General features: G+C 33.3%; 1 protein-coding gene across 2 annotated transcripts in view; it reads right to left on the reverse strand.

Annotated features, from left to right (window-relative positions):
* Znf654 (zinc finger protein 654) overlaps window positions 1-24,262 on the reverse strand; it is a 79,003-nt gene that overhangs the window by 10,785 nt on the left and 43,956 nt on the right. For both annotated transcript variants that reach the window (XM_015478637.2, XM_015478636.2), the window contains exons 3-6: window positions 20,994-21,075; window positions 8,899-9,034; window positions 6,099-6,301; window positions 5,393-5,532 (exon numbers count right to left, since the gene is read on the reverse strand). In XM_015478637.2, coding sequence (XP_015334123.1) covers window positions 5,393-5,532; window positions 6,099-6,301; window positions 8,899-9,034; window positions 20,994-21,075 — 561 coding nt within the window. The remainder of the gene's footprint in view (window positions 1-5,392; window positions 5,533-6,098; window positions 6,302-8,898; window positions 9,035-20,993; window positions 21,076-24,262) is intronic.

Here is a 24,262-nt window from a genome sequence, read left to right on the forward strand (position 1 = left end):
GCAGAACAAGGAGCATGATGTGATTAAGGTCTTAGCCAGGGCTCAAGTTCAAATTCCCTGGTCACAGAAGATTCACATCTTAAAGAAGTAGGGCTTTACTAAGTTTAATGCAGATGAATTTGAAGACATGGTGGCTGAGAAGTGGTTCATCTTGAATGGCTATGGGTCTTATTCATCCTTATTCATGGTCCCTGGACAAGTGGCGAGCCCTGCACTTGTGAGGGCTTCCCCTGTGCTTCCTGTCCCCTCTTTAGTCATGCCCACCAATAAATCCTACTTCCTACCCCTCTCCCCAAATCTAAGGACACTTTGATTACCATATAGTCTACTTAAGAGACAAAATACAGAAAACACAACACAGAAAATAATAGCAGGTAAAGAAGTAAAACCAAAATTCCATCTCTATTTCATACTAGCTGTGTGGATGCTCTTAAGTTTCAGTTCACCACAAATCCTCCTTTAGAACATTCACCAGGTTTCACACCTTCCTTCCAAATCTCTAGCTCTCAATTCTTTCCAAATTTTCATGCCTGTGTATTTCAACTTAGATTTCTACCACAATAACCCAGTTAGAATTAATCATATTCCTGGCAAGTTGTTGATCTTTTTCTAGATCAGTGACACTAAATATTTCCTCAACCCTGCAGGTCCTAACTTGTTTATTTTCTAGCACATTTACATTTCAATTATATTTTTGCTCTCAGCTCTATCCTTCTTTCTCAGTGCTATCTTAGGCCCTTTAAGTTTACAGATGTACTACTACAGTGGTTGCTAACCTGATTTGTTTCCAGCCTCCCTGATCATTATACTTGGTGCTTATTCAATATGATACTCAGTGTTAACAGCAACAGAAACATGGGTGAGTGAAAAGGATCAATACTTGAGCCTTAGGTAGTCTTCTAGGGTGGTCTCCTCATTGTCGGTAAAACTGCTTCATTTATTTTCACTATTGTTTTGTTGTTTATCCTGATTGTACTCCTCATTTCAAAGATCAGCCATCTTTCAAAGTTTCTCTTCATGAATACCCCAAACTAAAGTGAAAACTATTTCAGAATAGATCTCATCCCTCTTACCTTTTATTCCCTTCATACCTTTCATATGCTTCCTTGTATATGTTTTATAGGTTGCATTTCCCCACTTTTAATACATTATAAATCACCTCAGTGACATGTTGTACAGTGGTAATAGTGGCAAGAACACGTAATTGGGGATGAAACCCCTAAATTTTAATATCACATTAAATACTAATTGGAGGTAACAGTGAGCCATAAGTTTCTGGGAATGGCTCTAATATTATAAGGGTGAAACTCCCATGGTCATGTCTCCTATGTGACCTCTCTTCCCACTTATTCAGGAGTGGGAAACTGACCCCAATCAAGCCAGAGTCCCTGGGGTATTAACTCTAAATTATGAAATTTGGGGACTCTTGGTGTTCTGCTATCAAGAGCGGGAGACACTGAAGCAAAATGACAGAGAAAACAAATTTTTAAGTCCTTTCAGTGGCTGTGTCCTTAAGTGGATGAATGGATATAAAAAATGTGGCATTTATATACAATAGAATATACTCAGCAATAAAAAAAACAAAATCATGGCATTTGCAGGTAAATGGATGGCATTAGAGAAGATTATGCTAAGTGAAGTTAGCCAATCCAAAAAAAAATAAATGCCAAATGCCGAATGTTTTCTCTGATATAAGGGCGGGTAACTCAAAGTGGGGTAGGGAAGGAGAGCATGGGAGGATGATTATTTCTAGATAGGGAAGAGGGGTGGGAGGGAAAAGGAGGGGGAAGGGGATTAGCAAGGATGTAGGAATGTGATGGTCATCATTATACAAAATATATGTTATGAAGATTTGAATTTGGTGTCAATATACCTTATATACAGAGATATGAAAAACTGGTATATATGTGTATTAAGAATTGTAATGCAAAAAAAAAGAGTACACGTATAATGGCATAATTTTGGCGTGAACATACATTATATACAGAGTTACGAAAAACTGTGCTGTAAATGGATAATAATGAGTGTAAGGCATTCCACTATTGTCATGTATGTAAAAAATAAATAAATAAATAAATTGGAGGGGGGGGGAGAAAACAAATTTTTTAAGAACACTAGCAATCTCCCTGTCCCTGATAGCAGTTATCTTGAGGACTGACTGTATTTCTGCTCTTCTTGTGTCTCATGTCACATTCCAGTATGCTTTCAATAGATATTATCTTTCCTCTATGCTAGTGAAACACATCTCTTACTTCCAGACTAGTTAAATTGTGTAAATTACAACTCCATTTTTTATTAGCTTTGTTTCTTTTATCTCTTTCAGCTACAGCTTCCTTATACATAAAAACTGAGATTATTACTATTCAACATTTAAAAAATTTTTTTAAAATATTATTTTAGTGTTTGAAAAGAAAGACTGAAGATATATTAATTTCATTAAATGCTTTGGTTTCAGAAGTTATCAAAAGGGACATCAGATGTAGTAACTGAAATTTCAAAAATAAGATTAAAAAGCCAATGCTCACGTAACCTTTATTCAGTATTTTTATTAAAAGAATTAAGGGAGATAAATGAAACACATAGATGAAATGTCTAGCATATATTGACATTTAATCGCTAATTTCTTATGTTCATTTCTTGTCTTTGTAATTTTATAGGGCCAAGCACTAAGATTTAGTCAACAAATATTTTTACGTTGATAATCTGGTAATCTGTGTATGTGTTAGGGGCGTGGGGGATTGGGAACTGAATCAGGGCCTCACACATGATAACATGAGGCAAGTACACTACCACTGAGCTATACCCCTAGCCTGATAATATGGCAACTATTATATTCCTAAATGCTGAAACCTCTTGAAGGACTGACTATAGTAAGAAAAACTACACATGGAATGAGATAAGAGATGATGGTGGACATTATAAATAAGAAGTGTTTTATGAAAAGACGGATATGAATGAAGGGAAACAGATCAACTATATTTAAAAAGACATACCATAGCTCTTTAACAAATTTTAAAACAAAATGACAGTTGAAAATCAAGGGAGAGATATTCTACTCAATATCATACAAATGAATGTTTGACATATTGGAAATGTATATTTTTTTACTTTACAGCTTGTTTAAGAAAATAATTTGAGGTCCTTACAGACAGTCTTAGGGCACAAAATGAAGGGAATTTTTTTTCTTTTTGTTTTGTAACAAAAATCTTTATTTCCCTTTTATTTCATTAAGTCATAATTAAGTCATAAGAAAACTTGATAAACAAAATAAATATTCTAAGATCCTAATAAGTCTGCCAGAATGGGTTACCAGATGGATTTTAGTTGTGTAACAGGCAAAGCAGAAATCTTAGCATGAGGTTGTAAAACTCCATTTTGAATGAATTTATGAGATCTTATTTTTACTTGTATGTTGGATTTTGAGGGAAAACAAGAAAAAAACACCTTGAAAATCACCAATAGTCCTCATTTAGAAATCCATAAAGTCAAGTTAATAAAGCTCAGTTTTCCTTTAATCAGAGGGTACATTCAGTATACAAACACTTCCCAGGTAGCTTATAAAGGGCCCTATTAACTACTAATATAATCATCAAGTTACCTAATTTCTAAGAGAAAGCTATAACAGAGTCTACAGTCACCCTAACAACATGGGGTTTTTTCCTTAATTTGATGCTTATTTAGTAGGTAATGTTTAACAGCACAAGCTGTTGTGTGAAACTGCCTAGGTTTGAATCCTGGCTTTACTTCCAAACTGAATGGCTTGAACATAGTCTACTCCATAATATTGTGGATTAAATGAGATAATGCATATATCAAATATAAAATATAAGAAGCACTCACTAAATGTTGGACATTTTTGTTATTGTTGTTATTATTAATGACAATGAAAAAGAAATGGGGGTAGTAGCTTGCCCTGTTAGCTTGAAATAGAATAAAACTAGATTGTGGACCAGACACAGCAGGGTACATCTGTAATCCCAGCCATTCAGGGGGCTGAAATGATGCAAGAGGATGGCAAGTTTGAGGCCAGCCTCAACAACTTACTAATGTTCTAAGCAACTTAGCAAGATCCTGTCTCGAAATTAAAAATAAAAAGGAATGGGAATATAGCTCAGTGGTAAAGCATTCTTGGGTTCAATCTTTGGTACCAAAAAAAAAAAAAACTTAGGTTTTTCAGAAAGAAGGGTCAAAAAGAAAGACTCTTTGCTGGTTAGAAAGCAGGAGTCACACACACACACTGCTTCTATTCTTTTTTTTTTTTTTTTAAAGAGAGAGAGAGGAGGAGAGAGAGAGAAGGAAAGAGAGAGAGAATTTTAATATTTATTAATAATAAATTTTTAATATTTATTTTTTAGTATTTGGTGGACACAACATCATTGTTTGTATGTGGTGCTGAGGATCGAACCCAGGCCACACGCATGCCAGGCGAGCGCGTAGCGCTTGAGCCACATCCCCAGCCCCTGCTTCTATTCTTAAGAGGCTGTCTGTGGCCAGGAGTTGGAAGATAGGCATTATTCCATTTTAAGTTCCCTCTTTAAAGAATAAAAATTTAACAAAGAAAAGAACAAAATAAAGCAGATCTTTCTGTTTGTTTGTTTACACTTGATTCCATTCACTTCTGAATAAATTAAAAGACTAAAGATACCCTATTTAAATAGTTTGCTAGAGCTAAGGGCAGAGAACATTCTTATCCCCATCGGAAAAGATCTACTATTATCAGTCATGACTATATTCCATTTCAGAATACAAAACATGATAATACTTTTAAAACTACTTAGAAGTTCACGTGTCTCACCACCATCTCCTTATTCTCTTCCACTATTTGCAATTCCAGTTGACATGGTCAATTTTTCAAATAAAAATAAAAATTTAACTAAGAAAAGTATACTACTCGCCTAGAAGACAAGTGCACTTCTTCCTAGGTCCCCTTCTCTAAGCTATATGAAAATTTTAATCTATAAAACAAAAATGTTCAAATATGATTTGGAACTATATGCCTTCAAGATATTGTTTTAAAGAACTTAAAAATTGAAAGCACTTTTTAAAAATCCTACTTAAAACTTTTAAATAGTTTTCAAATGTTTTTTAAAAATTCATGCTCCAAAACTTAATTTCAAACGTTGTTTCACTATAACACATACCTTGAAAATTTACACTTGATCTTAGCCAAAAGGCTGAGAAGCGATTTCCTTGAAAATTTAAACAATGAGTTACATATGATTATTTTCTTTTTAAGATATTTAATTCTTATACTGTTGTTCTTTGCACAAAATTTTTAAAATAGTTTAATATTTTCACACAATATTAAAATAGCTATGAAGTCCAAACTGCTAATCATTTCTCCCTCTGGTACCCATCTTACCATTTTAATTTCTGTATTAGGAATACTTACCATATACAGTACATATCACCATTCTGGAGCTGTGGAATAAGAAAGGATTCACAAAGTTGCAAAGCTAACATAGTCTTGCCTTCTTTTTCAGTGTTACAGATGATATCAATTCCACTCTTACAGTCTGTTTTCAATAAATGCTGTGAGAAAGGAAAAATCAGTTCATCTCATTAAAAATGTCTAAAAAGCTAATTTCATTAAGTATTTAAACAGAAGAAACTACTGGCAATGATGAATTATAGAGAAATACTTTAATGTTTCTTATTTTTACTGCATAGCACCTTCATTTTATAATGAGTGCTTGTAATCTCATTAATGCCTAGAACCTGCAGGCAAGTAGGTTCCATATTAGGAAAAGATTCATTCTTTAATCTTGAAAAAATAAATAAATATGAGCATTTAGCATTTTACTACGTTAGGTAAAAGGCAAAATCACAGTGTTTTTTTGCTTTTTATTTGACCCTTTCTGTTACACCAAAAGTTCAAGTAATGTTTATTAGAGAATATATTTTATTAATTTCATTATTTGTTAACATCAGATTCTAATTCAACATGCATTTAAAGAATGGTGCCAAAAGAGAACACATCTAGATAATGTGATCTTTAAATCATTGGTATAATGAAAAAAATAATTCAACAATAATGAGCTACCCCGCCCCTCTTTGGTAAGGTTAAAATGGTAACTGGCAAAAATCTCAAACAATACCTCACGGAATAGCTGGTCTTCCACAGGTGACATAAACAGACATGTGAAGAATGCTTGATGGAAGTACAAGTCTTTACTGATTTCTGGGTGATTTATACAAGATTTAATAAGAGCCATTGCTTCAGGTATGCGTTCACAAGCAATTAGGTATCTGGCACGTAGTTCAAAGAACAGTGGATTTTCAGAACTTAAATATTTGTTCACTATATTAAAAAGAAACACTCTGTTACCCTCAAGAAAAGATTCTCTGAAACTTTGTTTGAAACTTTACCACTAAAATATGATATCTAATGAGATTAACAAGTTATTTAACTAACATTTTCTTTAGTAAACTTTATTTATGAAAAGAATTTTCAATTATATGGTTGGAATAATGAAAATAAGAGCAATACCAAAACAGCACTCAAGAAATATTTGCTGATTTCTTCTCAGTCTAAAAAGTAAAAAAAAAAAAAAAAAAAAAAACCTAAAATTTAAGAAAAGGAAAAAATTAAATTTTCCTCTTTAGTTTGATAATATGTTTCAAAGGGTACTGGCTATGATGCCTTTCTAGTCTCAGATTACATAGTTTCTCTTCCTACAGCCCATTATTTTAATTACTATAAGATTAAAAAGCTCAATCCTACGTTATCACATTAAACCACACTAAATCAGATTAATTAGAAAAGCAATATGTTAGTGAAAAACAATAATGAGATATATTTTATTTTAAAATAAAATTTATCCAAAATAGTGCCAAATAGAACTGCTTATTAAAATGCTCATGTATTACATAAGGATAATTACTAATTTATACCTATATTCACACAGTTTGAAATATATAAGCACTCTTAACTACACAAGTTTATTTAGACCTAACAACAACCTTATGACAGGTCTTATGATATTTGTGTTATAGGTGACATTTCTTGAGTCTCAGAGAGGTCAAATAACTTGCCCAAGGAAAAAGAATTTTTAAGTGGCAGGATCAAAACTGGAACCTTTATTTTATGACTTTGAATCCAAAACTGTTTGATTACTTACATATGTTTAATCAATGAAGGGCTTATAAGTAATGTTTTATTTTGGCTTAAACATTAGCCTTGTAATTCTGGTTATGATATTATGGGCAAACACTGATTTGTAGTTAATACATAAATAAACTTCACCCTAATCTTTACTGTAATGATCACTAACTAAAGAAAAGTTTTCCATATTAATGAGGCTCTAGAGCAGCTTTTCCCGAAGCTTGCTAGTGTAGTTATGAAAGGAATATTTATTATTCTAATGTGATATGCAGTCTAAAGGGTCATTATCCCTTAGAACAACCAACAATAGGTTTGCTTTAGCTTCTACTCAGAGGCTAAAAATTCCTGTAGAAGTCTAAACTTTCTTCTCCCTTTTCCTCCCTCCTAAGCTTTTGTCTATCTCCTATCTCCTCTGGCCACATTTCCCAGTAAACTTTGCCTTTCCTATATTAGACTCTTTATACTTTTCCTAAATAATCTAACTCTTTCTCCTCAGCTTCAACTGTCTCCCTCTCCTATTTTCTCTTCTTTTCTTTTTTAATCCCTTTCCAAAGATCCACACACATCTCTTTTGTATCCACTGGGTTCTCTACCACTGTCATATATACCTTAGTCCTTTTCTTAAAGTCTTATATCAAATACCCCACTTTGTACTTATTCTCCTGGTTTTCTCTCTTCATCTTCTCTCACTCTCATAGTTCTACATTTGTATCTGCAGGTGGTTTATTCTTAAATATGAGAATCAAAGCCTCCTCCCTCCTTCAGCTCCACTTACAACCTACCCCACACTTAACCTGGCGTAAATGGAAATATCCTAACCTGCTCAGCATAATCTAGGGTATAAAGTATCTTTCTCACCAGACAAGGACTAACTGGTTCCAGGGTTGTGAGCTCTTTTTTCTCTGGCTTTCCTATAACTTCGCTTTATAGGCTCCCTCCCCACTTTCAAATGTTTCCCACATCTTTGTGCTTATATTCACAGCTTCCAAACAAACATTCTATGTTTGGTGACACAAAATATTCTTAAGTTCAGAACAGTTTAATAATAGGAGACCCACACACACCAAAAAAAAAAGGATTAAGTAGGTGACAGACCCTCCTGACTCAAAAAGAAATTTTGGCCCACAAGGGTCACAGGAGGATTACTATTTGACAGGAGGCGATGTCAAAGAAGGATATAGGTAGTAAGGGAATGAAATAAAACTGAACTTCTATTAGTAGATGAAGTTTAGAGAAATACTGCTCTATGGTATTTGGAATTAGTATTAAAATGTATTTATTCATTTAGTTATTCATTCATTGTGTGGTCATTCATTCATTCATTCAACAAATACTTATATTAAATAGTTACTCTACACCAGGCACTGGACTAATTGTAGAATATACAGTGTTGGTGAGAATAAATTCAGAGTTCCAGCCTTTATGGAGTTTCCTGTAAGGGAGATCCCATGTGGTTTCATGAAGTTTTTGTTTTTACTTTTATAAATAAGGATATTCTTTCTTAAACAGATTTTAAAACTATAACTGAAGTGATAAACTCCCTATAAATAAGTAATATTCAGTAAATACATTCTCAATTCCCATTACTTGAAATAAATATACCTAATCTAATGTCAAAAATCAGTCTGGGCCAGATCAGAATAACAATTTAAACATTCTTCATTTGAAAATAAATTACTCCATTATTCAGTATTATAAAATAAAGAGAAATGACTACTGCTGCTCTAATAAGGAAACAAAATTGTGTTTGCTTCTCACAAATGTTGGTTTTGATTTTGAATCTCCTGAAGTACCTATCTCCTGAGATGCTGGCTGGGCTTTAAGAACAGCTTGCAACACTGGATCTTCCCATGGGCCACCATCTCTAATGATTCGCGTCACCAGTTCCAGATTCACATTTCCATATCTGCGGAGGTGATTCTGGCATTCCTAGGAAAGAAAAATCATTTTGGCTTTGTGAATTTAAAGGGATAAAAACTAAACTTGATTATCACTGCCAGTAAAAATCATTAATGGCCAAATGAGATAGCTATTAAATTATAAAAGAGAAAGGGGTACTACTGTAACATGTAGGGTGACAAAATCCCATTAGTACACAAACTGGCCTTAATGCCAAAAGTTACACAGAATGTACATAATTGGACTTGGAAAATCCCATTAAAACAAAGATGAAGTGTAACCCAACGGAAAAACTTACAGAATGCATCATTTCTAGGAAAAGAACCAGATTGCAAAGAAACTGAAAATTAAATGTTTGGTTAAAATTGTATTAGTACTCAAAACTTCAAATGGCAGACAAGAGCTGAACAAGAAGATGTAGACTAAGCCCTGCTCAGTATGCACACTCTGGTTTGCAGGTAGACATAGGTCCCCTGACCTGCCCTGAATTTATGCCAGATAATCTAAGTTGTGGTAGAAAGCTGGAAGATGGAGAGTTCTATTCTGTCTTGTTCAGTAATTAGATATGTAGTTTTGGGATGAAGAAATGACAAGTTGAAGAAAATACAACCTATAATGTGAAAAATTTGTATGAGGTTTAAGATATATGTTGGAAAAAAGATACATATTGATAAAGTGAATAATAACGGGTAATTTGTCTACATATCTGTTTTCTTAAGGATATGTAAAATGCTTTGGAGAATCATTATAATATGGAATTTGCAATAGAAGTTACATTTGTAAGCAACATTTAATATTTAAGAGAACCTGGTTTACTGAACTTGATTCTAATAAATTTAATTAGATTGAAATTTACAAGATTTGTTTGGCTGATTGTGCTTTTAGAATCATTATACTGTACTGTTAACTATTGTTTTTTAAGATGTTTCAGGAAATTTAGTCTGATAATTTCAAGATTAATTGAAGTCCTAGTGAAAGTATTATTTTTTAAAATACTGAGCTTGACACCTTAAGGAAAAAAAAAGACAACTGACAAGTTAAATTTTTAAATATTAACTGTGTATCAATTAAAATACAATTGCCTGAATTTTTTTCTATGCTCACAAATACCTCAGACATTAAAAACTTAGTAAGGTTATAAAGCAAAGATTCATTATCAGATGAACTATCAAGCTACATATTCAAAGTGACTATAAATATTTTACTTGTATTAAATTGTCAGATTCTATCATTTGAACATTCCATATTAGACTAAAAAGTGATTTCTGTATGCCGCCTTAACTTCCTGGCTAAAAAAGGAGGTTTCATTTGTTTCAAAAGAAAACATGATAGAAGAAATCAAATTTTAAGCAAATGAAGTCAAAGGATCGTTAAGTCTAAACATCATGAAATAAATCTTAAGTGTTACTTAAGGATGTCCCCAAATTAAAATAAGCAGGCAAACAAAAAATCTTATAAACAGTGGGCAAGTTACTTAAGCTCTGTGTGCTCCATCATTAATCAACAGCACCTACTTCATATGATTGTTGTGGGGATTAAATAATATATGGTATTAAAAAAGTGTTTGAGACAGTGCTTCATTATTAAGCATTCAATGAATGTTAACTTTTATTTCTTTTAGTGTTTTTTAACATTTTGAAAAGGTATTTTATTTCACAACACCCAGTCACCTTAACATTAAAAAAAAAAGACTTCGCTATTTCCACATGTGAGAGAATACATAAAAAATAAGTATAAAGTTATTGATCAGCATAACAGTTGTGAAACATAATAATGATCTATGGCAGAAGTTTCATGGTTAAAAATAATCATGAATTTTAAGCCACACACACACACACACACACACTATTGCCCTTAAACTATTAGGAAGCTGGCCTTTGGTCCAATCAAAGCAAGAAATAAGGTAAACTGGACACTACCCCCTAAGTCACTGGTTAGCCTAGTTCTGCTGCTGAACCCTCAGACAGTCCATTTTTCTAGCTATCTAATGGTAATTGAGGCACAAATTATACAACTATTAGTGCTGAACTTAGAACTGAACTTAGGCCCAAGTCAAGGTGTACTGCCTATTTCCTAAACTTGGCTAAAAAAAAGAAACGTTTGGAGGTTTTATTTAAAATATTCTGGATCCCAATTTAAACCACTGAATCAGAATGTGTAGGGGAAAGCCGTGACAATCTACTTATTTAATAATTCCCACTTAAAGGAAACTTTGGGATAGTTGGATTTTGGAGTCTTTTTAGAGATAGGATCTCACTGTGTTACAAAGGCTGGCCCCAAACTCTGGATCCAAGAAATCCTCCTGCTTCAGCCTCTTCGGTTACTGGGACTATGGACACATGAAACCATGACAGTTGCATTTGTTTTTGATGCCTACATTTAATGTACACTGCATAAATGTTGTTATAAATTATATACTATCAGTCCTTCTAATAAAAGTTAGTAAATTAGCTTGTATTCAAGTTTTCTAAAATAAATAAATTCTAAATTGTAGCTTTGTTTTGTTTTTTGTGTACATACTTTTTCTTTCTTTCTTTCTTTCTTTTTTTTTGAGACCAGGTCTTGCTCAGTTCCTGAGGCTAGCTTCGAACTTGCGAACCTCCTGCCTCAGCCCCTGCGTCACTGGGACAGTATGCATCACCATGCCCAACCTCATATAAGTACTTCTTACATCAATATACCATTATTTTGGAAACCACTCCTATGGAAATAGCTCTTAATAGGAAACAGGAATGAAATAAAGATTTCATTATGGTTTATTTAAATGGACAAGATAAAAGAGAACAAGTAAATTTGAAAATGTTTTTTGATTCCTTCTTCCTTAAATAGTATGTTGGCTCTTTTTGTATGGTACTCAACACCTCCAAAGTGAATGAGAAAGAACTTAAGTCACTGTAGAATTCAGTTTATTCTCTCCTGGGATATATATGCAAATTAATGTTTACTTAAATAATGAATTGGGCATGTAATATTGACTTGATCTTTTTTAAGTCATCTATCATTGTTATTACCTGCTACACTATGCTAAATATAATCTCCTCAGATATTTCCAATCAACCTAGTGTCTTTACCAATGTAGAAAGAAAACACAACTCTTTACCTTACTCTTCTTTTAGAATCGACTGTGGGATGGGATTTCTATTTTATTCCAGAAGTAAGACTTTTCTTCCCTGAACTGGCTGCCATTGTAATATGGCAACATGCATCTGTAAAGCTGTAGATTGATGTTAGATCCTTCAGAATGTTGTCTTGAACCCTTATCATAGAATGAAATTCTTAATACTTTCAGCTCATATAAAAGACCTCCAAGTACCTACTCATTCACCTATTACACATCAGGAATCCTTTTCTCCAACCTGGTATCTGCCCTGTATCCAGATTCAACTTGTATTTTCTTGCCTATGCCTTTTTCTTGTGTCATTCTCTCCTACAACATCTATAAACCTCTCTAAACCCTATCTTTCCATAGTCCCACTTCCCCTGAGAAGCCTACATTACTTCAGCTCATAATAAATTAATTGTTCTCCTGAAGCAAAGTGTGTACCAGTCCACTTTCTGGTACCTCTCTTATATGAGAGCCATGCATCATTATCCTAAGTGTTAACATCTTATTTTCTTAGGTTGTTAAAAAAAATTTTCAGTCAGGAAATGTGCCAAAGATACCTTCTTAATAAATTTTTCATGAAAAGAGTGTTTTGTGGAAATCTGTGTGAAATGGAAGCATTATGGAACACCTATGTTATTTTGAATTAAATACAGATTCCAAAGTTGCAGAATACCACATTTATCAAATTCATCAGTTAGTTACTGTAGCAAATAGAAGCAAAAATGTTAAAAGGTCTTCAATAGAGTTAATTTTATGAAAGGCAGCCTTTAAATTAAAGCAAAATCTTGATAAAGCTTTGAAATGAAATGAGAATGATCATATCATCTTTCATTATTATACTTTCACTGGTTATTTTATGGCAAAGCACTTCAAAAAGTTGTAAAATTTGGACTGGGGATGTAGCTCAGTGGTAGAACACTTGCCTATAATACCCAAAAGCTGCAACCCCCTCAAAAAAAAAAGTTGTAAAATTTAAGGACGTTGTCATTTTTTCAAAGGAACAATTATTATTAATTTTCTGTTCTTTTCTATGATGAATTCCTGAGGAATATTTACCTGATTTTTTTTTGGGAAAAAAAAAAGTTCTGAGTTTGCCCACATAAAATAAAGGGAAGAATTAACAATGAAAAAGTTATTTGTTTTTCCAAAGAAAGCTGTTATGGAGAAAATTAGTTTAAAATGAATATTTGAAAGTATTTGTATCATTACATGATCACTGTTGCCAAAAACCATTATGTCACGTATAAAAACTTAAAATCTTTCATTTGGAACATTTTAATGAGTTTTTAATTCATTTTTAAAAATTGATAAGTATTAGATTGGAAGTATGTATAGCTCAATGGTAGACAGCTTGCCTAGCATGAGGCATTGGGTTCAATCCCCAGCATGTGAGAAAAAGTGAGAAAGTTAGTATTCAAACCACTGATTTCAGGAATAGATAGACATATCCTAGTCAAATTTCAATAAAACTTGTTGAATTACTGGCAAAAGGTATTTTAAACTGAGTATTATGATTTAGAGTAGAACATATCCTCATTCTCTTCACCTGTGAGAGCAGTTTAAAATCAACCATCAACCCAGAGGCTCGGGAAGCTGAGGAAGGAGGATTGCAAGTTCAAAGCCAGAGTCAGCAAAAGCAAGGCACTAAGCAACTCAGTGAGACCCTGTCTCTAAATAAAATACAAAATAGGGCTGGGGATGTGGCTCCGTGGTTAAGCACCCCTGAGTTCAATCCCTGGTACCCACCCCTCCACACACCAAAAAAAAAAAATCAACCACCAAAGTAAACTGAACCTAAAAATCACTATATGAAACAAAAAGACATAACACCTAGCAGAAAAAGCACTGGAGTCTACCTAGAGAACAGGTCTCATTGCTATCTATGCTAGAAGTTAGGCAACTTACTTAATCTATAAATTTTATAAAATTGGGGCTGGGGATGTGGCTCAAGTGGTAGCACGCTCGTCTGGCATGCGTGCGGCCCGGGTTCGATCCTCAGCACCACATACCAACAAAGATGTTGTGTCTGCCAATAACTAAAAAAATAAATAAATAAATAAATATGTTTAAAAAAAATTAAAAAAAATAAATTTTATAAAATGTATGAATCTTTCTGGTCATTTGTTTCACTATTTAAAAATGAGACTGGACTTGGTACCTCCTGCATTCTTTACTGCTTAAATTTTCTATGGTATATTTGATCTGGATAAACAAAAACTGCTTCAAGCACTAATATGCTGAGAATTCTCCTTATTTGTGTTAGGACACTCTTACACAATCTGCTTTCAGTAAATACTGAATTCTTGATATGTTGTCAGAGCTAGTTTCAAAGTGTTAACCATATCACTGATTTTGAAGGCAATTTACATACCTACTCCTAACAACACTAGACTATAAGAAGCTAATAATATAAAATCTCCCTTTATGATTGGATATTATATGTGAATAACTATCACTGCACAGGCTTAATATCCTTTTTTGAGATGACTGCTGTTTTCTGTGTCAGGGTATACTGGCCTTTCCTATAATAAATACAACCTACTAATGCTGGTAGGTTATATTTATTGTAGGAAATATATTTTGGGAGGCTTGCTCTTGGCTCCTTGAGCATACCTATCTCAAATTTATTTACTCTAAATTTCATCCCTGAAGTAATTCTGCCTCTTGTACCTCCTCAAATTATACCTGTTTAACAGTTGAAGATGTTTTTTTTTTTCAAATAGATTATTTTTTAAAATACACAAAGTGTAAAGATTTCTGAGGTGTGATATACAATTATTACAAAAGCAGGATTAACTATGCCAATGAAAAAATACCAAACTTTACCCATTCAAACAAAGTTTATCCAAAGAATAGAATCTTAAAATGATTTGAGAATCAAAACCTTTTTTTGAAGTGGGTGGGGCAGTACTGGAAATCAGATCCAAGATCTCACACATGCTAGGCAAGTGCTTTGCCACTGAGCTACATACATCCCCAGCCACTTAAAATGTAAACAATTTTATCATCAGTCCTTTTCATTTCTAGTGCTAACTGTATGGTGCACTAATCAAATATGTTTCTTTCATAGACAGTGAAATCCTTTCCCTATACTTTTCTCATAATTAAGCATATTTCAATTTCCCTTTTTCTTACACATTGTCAAAGTAGATTCTAAGTAAAGATTTGATATTTTTATCCAACAACCTTGATTGATCTGTCCCATTTTAGTGTACATGGTGGTAACCAATGGACTAAAATAGTTTCAAACAGTATACCTAATTGTTTTATGTTTACTTTTGCTCAGTAAGGATGATCTCTAAAAGGGGGTTAGTTTTTGTTTTTCTTTTTAAAGAAAGGAATGAGTAGACATCAGAAATAACTGTGAACATATTTATTGTTTGTTTTGGCAAACATTCGTATCAGGACTAAGGGATTAAGACTACTAAGTATTGGTATGAAAGGGATGAAAGTCAGTCTCCGCCTACCAGAGAGAGAATATAAGTGGATTAGTACTTTGGTAATGGTAGGAAAAAAAAAAAAAAAAGAAGGGGAAAAGTCATATGTAGTCAAGATGGATTTGAGCAGAGACAGATAAGAACTTCTATTTAAGAAAATATAAATTTCAAATATAAATATTTGAAACTGCTCTTTCCAAATGCCTTGCTATAAAGCTAATATGATTATATTCTTTTAATCAGCACTATAAGGTTTTGCTTTGAATACCAAGAATAGGCCTTTGCCAAATTAAATCTTCAAGAAACTTTTTCCACATACTCCAGAAAGGGGTCATAGTCTACTTTTTAGTGGCAAGTCTGTAGTTCTATGAGAGATAAGTACTAAACTCTTTTGCACAAACCTTTGATTATATTTTGCTCTTACAATGCTATTACAATAAGATAGCCTTGGGCCTACTCCTGCTTGGAAGATGGCATCTCACCTTTCACTCACCCAAAGGACACAAAGATAAAAATGCTATGAAGTTACAAGAAAGAAAAGAAAGCTTAACTAAGGCCTAATTCTAGTTTGGGGAAAAACAAAAACAAACAAAAAAAAGATCTCTGACTTTGACTTATACAATAACCCCAAAGTAAGGGGGATAATGTTTTCTCAAAGATTAGGGCAGGCTCATTTGCAGAGCTGGATCAGTAAGACTTTTAGATTACTGTTTTGGTTAACATTTTAGTCACTATCTGAGTCTTTTAATTTTTAATTAATTTTAAAAATCCTAACATCTGTTTTTCTCTTGCTTAAAAAAAGTAATATATGTTCTTGGTTTTAAAAAAAATTAGGAAAATGCAAACAGAATCATGAGTTTAACCATTTATTTGTCATTAATACTTGGATGTTCCAGTGATATTTAATAAAGCAAGTCAGGAATGGGACTTATATCCTTCTATAGCCTATTTGTATCTGTATAATCACTGCCCAGTTAGCAAAGGATACCACTTTACGCGGTTACTTCAGCTTAGCTTTCCCCAGAATATACCTGATTCTTCCCTATCTTACTTATCCCCATTTAGTCAATACTATAATCTGAGACTTTAGTTTCAGATTATTGTGGGGTTTTTTTAACAATTTATATTTTTTCCAGAATCAGTTGGCATTAATACAATCTTCACAATAGTCATAATAATAGTTTACAAACTCTTACTTATTTCCTCAGGTTAGTCCCATTTCTTTTATTGTGTAAGGATCCTAACTGTAAATTCTTTGTTTAATCATATAGGATGCTTCTTTGTTATCCTGATAGAAGTCCTGTAGACACTTTGTTTTCCAATTATTTAACTATATATTTTTGTTGACCTCTCTCATAAACTATAGGACTTGGCAGCTGTATTATTAAATGTTTTTTTTCCTTCGAAAATCTCCACAGATATTATTTATTTATTCTGGCATTTGTTACCATATGAGTTTATTGCCAGCTTATTTGTCCCCCTTTGTGGAAATCCTGTGGGAACTTTTCTTTATTTTGAAAACTGCAAACTATAAAAACATATGCCTGAATAAAAATTATAAATTTTTTAAAAAGTAATTTTCACAGATTATTTCACAGCACTTTCAATTTACTAGTTTTATCTCCATGCAATATTTCATGTTCATAAAACTTCATGGAAGATAATTTGAACTTAACCTCAGCAAGAACATAACAGATCCTTTTTAAAATTTTTACCATTTTATCTTACAATGTAACTGATGAAAGTGGTATTTATTCTCTTTAATCATCTCTGTGTGTATATATGTATGTACTACTGGAGTTTAACCCAGGGTTGCTCTCCCACTGAGTTTCTCCCCCTTCCCTTTTTTAAAAATGTTTTTTTATTTTGAGAAGGGTCTTGCTATGTTGCCAAGTCTGGCCTTCAACTTGCAGATTCCCTGCATCAGTCTTCAAGTCACTGGGATTACAAGCCTACACCACCACACTCAACTCTTTGGTGATGTTTATCTAGAACTTTTAGAACAGAGAGGTGTTTTACTAGTGGACAAATAATGTCTGTATTAATTTCTTCAGATCCAAAAAAAGAGAAAAAAGCAAGGTTTGTATACACAACAGTAATTTTGTTAATTCAGTGGCATATAAGGGAGTAAGCAGAAAGCTTCAGTGGGAGTTCACCACATCTCCTCCCCATAAGACTATCCCTCAGTATTAGAACAGGCAGAGTTTCATTTGGGTCATACTCTCATTTTCTCAATGGTAAGAAGTCTTTTAGGCAGACCCATACATTCCGTTTTTAATGTGGGTATAACAGTTACACTAGGATTTCCTGCTTCTGGGTCTCTACTATATTCCTGATACACTTTTCAGAAACACTAACAAAGATGAGATTGACCATATACCATATCCCCAGGATCTGCTATTTCATCCAGTCCCTGTTACATGCTAATTGTGGGGGATGGGATCACTGGATACCCCTGAAAGCTTTTTCTTTTTTTCTCTTTCTCATATATTTCCCTATTTTATCATATTCAGTCAACAAAATATTGTTTGAACCATCACTCAATATGATTTTCAAGTCTGAGTACTTTACAAAAGGCCTTTATCCTAGTTTCCAAAATTCACAATGATTTTTCCCCTCATTTTTGCAATGTAATTTTGCTGGGTATCTAGAAGATTTTTTTAATGATAATGATGCGTGAGGCAGGTTCACCATTTGAGAAGTGTGTCATCTTATGTTGAGATAAAGAAACTTATTAGAAATCAAAGCTAAAAAGAAACTTAGAAGTCAAGAAATGGAATATCTGGCTATAAGAATGAAAGTTCATCTTGCAATAGTGCAAACAAAAATTTCAAAGAGAAATTAAAAATTCTTAACTGTACAACTCAGATTTTAGGAGATCCGAAATTGATAAAATAATAGAATAAGTTTAAGAGTTAGGTTTTGGTTTTACTGTAAAATCTGAAATTAAGGCATTAAGACTTGAGAATCTACATCCTGCATCAGACAGACCTTCAGAACAGTGACATGGTCTTTTGCATGGAATGCTATCAAGCACTTTACTAACTATTCAATGACACTATGCATGAAGTACAATTATCATCACCAATTTACAAATAAGGAAAACATTACAGAAATTACGTAACTCACAAAACGACAGAGTAGTGAAGCTGGAATATTCACAATTGAAATACGGGAGGGAAAAACAAGAAAGTATATTCAAATCTCGTAAAGAATATTAATATACTGTAACTCCGTATGGTCCAGGAATGGCACCAGCAATATCACATGGGAGCTTGTTAGAATGCACACTATCAGGTCTTACCTCACATTATACCTTTCCTATTTGATTATAATCTGAATTTTAACAAAATCCTAAAGTGATCTAATATACATTAAAGTATCAACAACAGGTGTTTGCCCCATTTATGGAAGACAAAGAAGAACTCCATCTTAATCTGGTATAATTCTACAAACAATGGATAGGAATCACTTAGAAAAATAAGACTTACACAAGTACAGTACATAAAAATATTTCAGCCGGGCGCAGTGGCGCATGCCTTTTATCCCAGTGGCTCGGGAAGCTGAGACAGGAGGATCACAAGTTCAAAGCCATCCTCAGCACAAAACATCAAGGCGCTAAGCAACTCAGACCCTGTCTCTAAATAAAATACAAAATAGGACTGGGGATGTGGCTCAGTGTTTGAGTGCCCCTGAGTTCAATCCCTGGTATCAAAAAAAAAAAAAAAGAATTTTTTTCAAAAGGTGACAGACATTAGGATTTGCATTGCCTTTTCAAAGATCAAACAAAAGACTGGATAATTTTCAAGCTTAGCAATACAAAGTTTTAGGGAGGTATACATGGATTACATGTTGACCTTTGCTAGATTTCCAGAGTTGGAGGCCTAGGAAGCAACAATGGCAGTAAACTCAATTTAGAAAATGAAGCATGATTCCCTAAGAAATGGGAAGAAAAGGTGAAACCTCTCCTAGGTGATAGGAGTTAGAAAACTCAAAAGAAATTCACAGTAGGAAGAAGTCACAACCACAAAAGGGGCAGAGATTTTTTTTAAAGCAGTAGGTTAGGTTTTAGTCTTTAGAATTCAGCTGGGATTAGAGCAAGAAATAAAAAATTTAAAAAATGTGGAAAACCACAAATTCTCCCTTGAGGGATTATTTTAATAACAGAATGGAAACCCTGCTTCTAAGAGAATAAGGATGTTCCCTTTGTAAATGTTATGTTTTTGTACTTTTAAAATAGAAATACTGTCTCTCAATAACTCCAATACACTTAGGTGGTTCCCATTATCAGTGCTCAGTTGACACCTCCATGAGGTATTTCCTGATCACACCATTTAAAACATTTCATTTGTGTTTTCCCCAATACTGCCAGGTCAACGCTCTCTTAATTTCCTTAATTGTTCTTTTCTAAAATATTCTTCATTTACAAAGATTTGTGTTACTGTCTTCCCCTATATTAGAATTAAACTCTATAATGGAGAGTCTTTCTATTTTGTTTACTACTGGTTTCCCCAGAGCTTAGTGTCTGGCACATTATGGTGAAACAATACATATCTGAGTAAAAGTTCAAGAATGGGTTGCCAAGAACACAAGTGTCAAAGGAAAAGTGGAATGGAAAATTACAAAGTGCCAGACACTAGAATATACACTCTAATTAGATCTTGAGTTCCATGAGAACAGATATATTGATCTTCTACTATGGTAAGAATGGATGAAGTAGAAATACCAAAATGATTTATATAATACAGCAATATTCCTGTATACCATAAACTTTTATTTTAACACCACAGTAATATATACACAATATGTTGGAGACTGCCACTGATGAAGTTCAAAACATATTTTCCTTTATTCCAGCCAGGAGAAGTACTGTCAAGATAAAGGACACATGAGTGAGCCAGCGAACTAGTTTGTTGCTACCCAGGTAGATGATAAAAAAGATCAAATATTCTTTTCGTCTACAGGAGGGATCTTGAAATATTCTGTCATTTTTATCTGGATTTATTCTCTCCTACACCAGATGCATAAAAAAAAAAAAGCGAAAAGCTTTGCTAGGAAGGTTATTTTGAGATGAGAAAATCAAGGTATAGCTAAAGGAAAAGGGCATATAACAATCAGTACTTTACTTCTATTCCAGCCAAAAATGCTTTTCACCATGGTTAAGTTCTATATATTGCAGCAATAAAAAGTGAGATATATGCCCAAATGTGCATCAGAATCTACAAGGACAGTAGCAGCTCTGATCTAGCAAATGTGGAACTGGAATCTTGGCTATGAACTGCTTTGGAAAACAGTTAAAAATTAATTTTAAGATCTTTCTTTATCTGTCAGTAGTCTTAAACACCATCAACTAAGTGATCATAAAAACTTGCAAGCAATAAATAACCAATAAACCATTTTTAGGCTAGAATAAATGTGTACTAAATGTAGACAAAATATGTTTTACCTGGAATGATCCAAGAATATCTTTTAGGGGCTCTTCATAAAACTCATCTCTTCCAAAGAACAGCAGCAACTCAAAGAAACTCCTAGAAAGAATAAATGAATGATAACTTTCATTGCTTGAGTTTTTGATCCAGTTTAGATGAATATCAAGTGATAATAGTTGTCTAACGCTAAGCATTTTATTTTAAACCATCTGGTTTTAGAAAAAAACTATCATTTATAATTCAAATTATGTTTTCAGTTATATTTTAAAAGAGGTAGCCTAAAAAAATATACAAAAAAAAAAAAAATACTAAAGCTGCTATAGAATGGAACAATTACAATATTACTTATGCCCACCAATATCCACAACTGCAATCAAATTTAATGGAATAGAGGGAGGTAAAAATGATGACCATGCATGGCAGGGCAATCCAAAATAGGCATAAAAGTTCAGCTCTACTCTAGTATAATGGGCCCTAAGAAAAAATTCAAAATTTTTCAGAAGGATACAAGGGATGGGTAAAACTGACACAACAGCATAAAGCAAGAGTCACCCTGAAGTTCTCAGCCAACATTTATATTAGAGAATATATATTACCAACTATATCAAGTAAATAGCACTTTTCCTCAGACTCTAGGCTTACCTGGATTATCCAACTTATAGCAGAACTGCTCAAATACTGTTACTAAATACTTTATGTCTTTTAAAAATTCATGATGTCATAAAGAAAAAAATATGCACTATTTAGGAATCATGAACATAGAAGATTATAAAATTACTTAATATTTTTGACAATCCTAAAGTAATGCATACAAATGATTGGCCTTTCCAAATCATAGATTCTAATTCATTTACCATATACTCAACTAGAAATATCTAAGATGTTATTATTATAAATGTTTGCCTTTAATAAAAATAAATCTTTAATAAAGACTGAAACTTTAAAGTGGAGCTGTAACTATGAGAATAGTTTTAAATTAAAAACAGTTAAAAGTAAAAATGATACAGAAAGAAATAATCTTTGCTGATTTTCCTAATAAAACGCTTCAATAAACCATTTTTTTTTTAAAGTCAGCACACTAGAAAATTGGGAGAGAAAATTATTTCACAGAAAATACAGGCAAGTAGACTTTTTTCCAAATATGTAAAAATGCTCTCTTATTCACAATTAAATGAAAAAAAAAACTAAAAAGACAAAAATCCATTTTTCCTATTCTGTTTATAAAAATAAAACTGTCAATGTCTTCTATGATGGCTCCAGTATACAGAAGCACACTGTGATACCTTGTGGAAGAGAAAGTAAATGGTACTACCGCTTTTAAAAGAAATGCATTAAAATCATCAGAATTTAAAACACAAACATACCATTTAATCTAGCAGTTTCACTTAGGAGTTTCATTCTCCGAATATACAACACATAAATTCAATGATATATTGTTGTGGTTTAAATCTGAAATATCCCCCAAAGTTTCATGTGTTGAAGGTTTAGTCCTCAATGCAACAAGTTCATAAGAAGGGTTTTGGGGAATGGATTGGATCTTGATGTTTCCAAAGTCATCAATGATTAATCTATTGAGGGATTCATAACTGGATAGCATTAATAGTAGGTAGTGGAAAGTAAAAGAAGAGGCCTACTTAGAAGAGGCAGGTCACTGGAGCAGCATCTTGGAAGGGCATTTCTGCTCCTAGGCTCCTTCCTAGATTGCTCTCTGCTTCCTGGCTGCCATGAGGTGAGCAGCTTTCCTATGCCATGTGTTTCTACCATGATGTTTCGTCTCACCTCAGGCCCAAAGCAAAGGAGACAGCTGACCATGGACTAAAATCTGGAACTGTGAGCCAAAACAAATCTTTCATCCTCTAAGTTACTTTTCTCAGGTACTTGTCCCAGCAACAGAAAACTGACTAACACACATACATACAAGGATATACATCAAATATGCCTTTTTGTAAAAAGAGACTAGAAATCTCTTCAATATCCACAATAGGGGCTTGAATAAATCAAATATAACCATATCTATACAATGAAATACAATCTAAATGGTAGTGAGAATACGTTACTTTTATATGAATAAAGAAAAATTCCTAAGATATACTGCTAAACAAAGATGCAGACATATATTCATTAAAATAGTACCTTTTATCACAATTTTGCTTTCTACGATCAACTATAGTCCAAAATATTAAATGGAAAATCCCAGAAACAAACCATTTAAGTTTTAAATTATGTACCACAATCTGTTATGGTTTGGATACACAGTGAACCCAAAAAACTCAGAATATTTAGAGGTGAAATGATTAGATTAAGAGATGGACTCAGCCACTTGAATGGATTAACAGGGCTGTAACAGTAGGCAGGCAGGTTGTGGTTGGAAAAATAGGTAACTGGGGGCATGCTTTTGAGGTTTATATTTTGTTCCAGGTGAGCAGAGCTCACTCTCTGCCTCTTGGTTGCCATGTTCTGAGCTGCTTTTTCCCTGCCACACCATTCCATCATAATATTCTGTCTCATCTTGAGTCCAGAGCTATGGAATCAGCCAACCATGGACTGAACCTCTGAAACCGTAAACCAAAAAAACATTTCCTTCTCTAAGTTGTTCTTTAAGTCACAGTGATGCAAAAGTCGACTAAAACAAGTAGCATGATGAAATCTTACACTGTCTCATTCTGTCCCAAATAGGACATGAATCATCCATCCTTTTATCCCCTATATCCATACTGTATATGCTATCTGCACCTTAGTCACTTAATAGTTGGTTATCAGATCATCTGTCAAGTTACTGCAATACTTGTGTTCAAGTAACCCTTATTTTACTTAATTGCCCCCAAAGCACAAAAGTACTGATGCAAAGAGGTACCTGGAGACAAAATAGAAAGACCGAATACCTCTGATATTATATGACAACACTGTAGGACATGCAGACATATTTTTTTTTAAAAAAAAAGTATGTATGAGGTTTGGTACTATGCAAGGTTTCAGGTGTATACTGGGTGTCTTGGATGTACCCCTCAGAGAAAGGGGTCAACTGTGCATTATTTTTGTGCAGGAACATTCACACTAACACATATAGATTAAACACAGGTAATCTGAATTACCTTCAGATGTACCCTACAACCTAGTAAAACCAGTTGCCTCTACATAGGGTGAACAAAGATTAGGGATAAGGGATGAAAACGAGAACTATTTTTCATTACTGATCAATTTGTATTTATTTTACTATTAGTATGTATGGGAGGAACCTTATCTATTCCCATTATAATAAAGTACTACTAATAATTCACATCTCTCT

The sequence above is a fragment of the Marmota marmota genome, unplaced genomic scaffold (genome assembly GCF_001458135.2).
Source record: "Marmota marmota marmota unplaced genomic scaffold, marMar, whole genome shotgun sequence".
Lineage (NCBI taxonomy): Eukaryota > Metazoa > Chordata > Mammalia > Rodentia > Sciuridae > Marmota > Marmota marmota.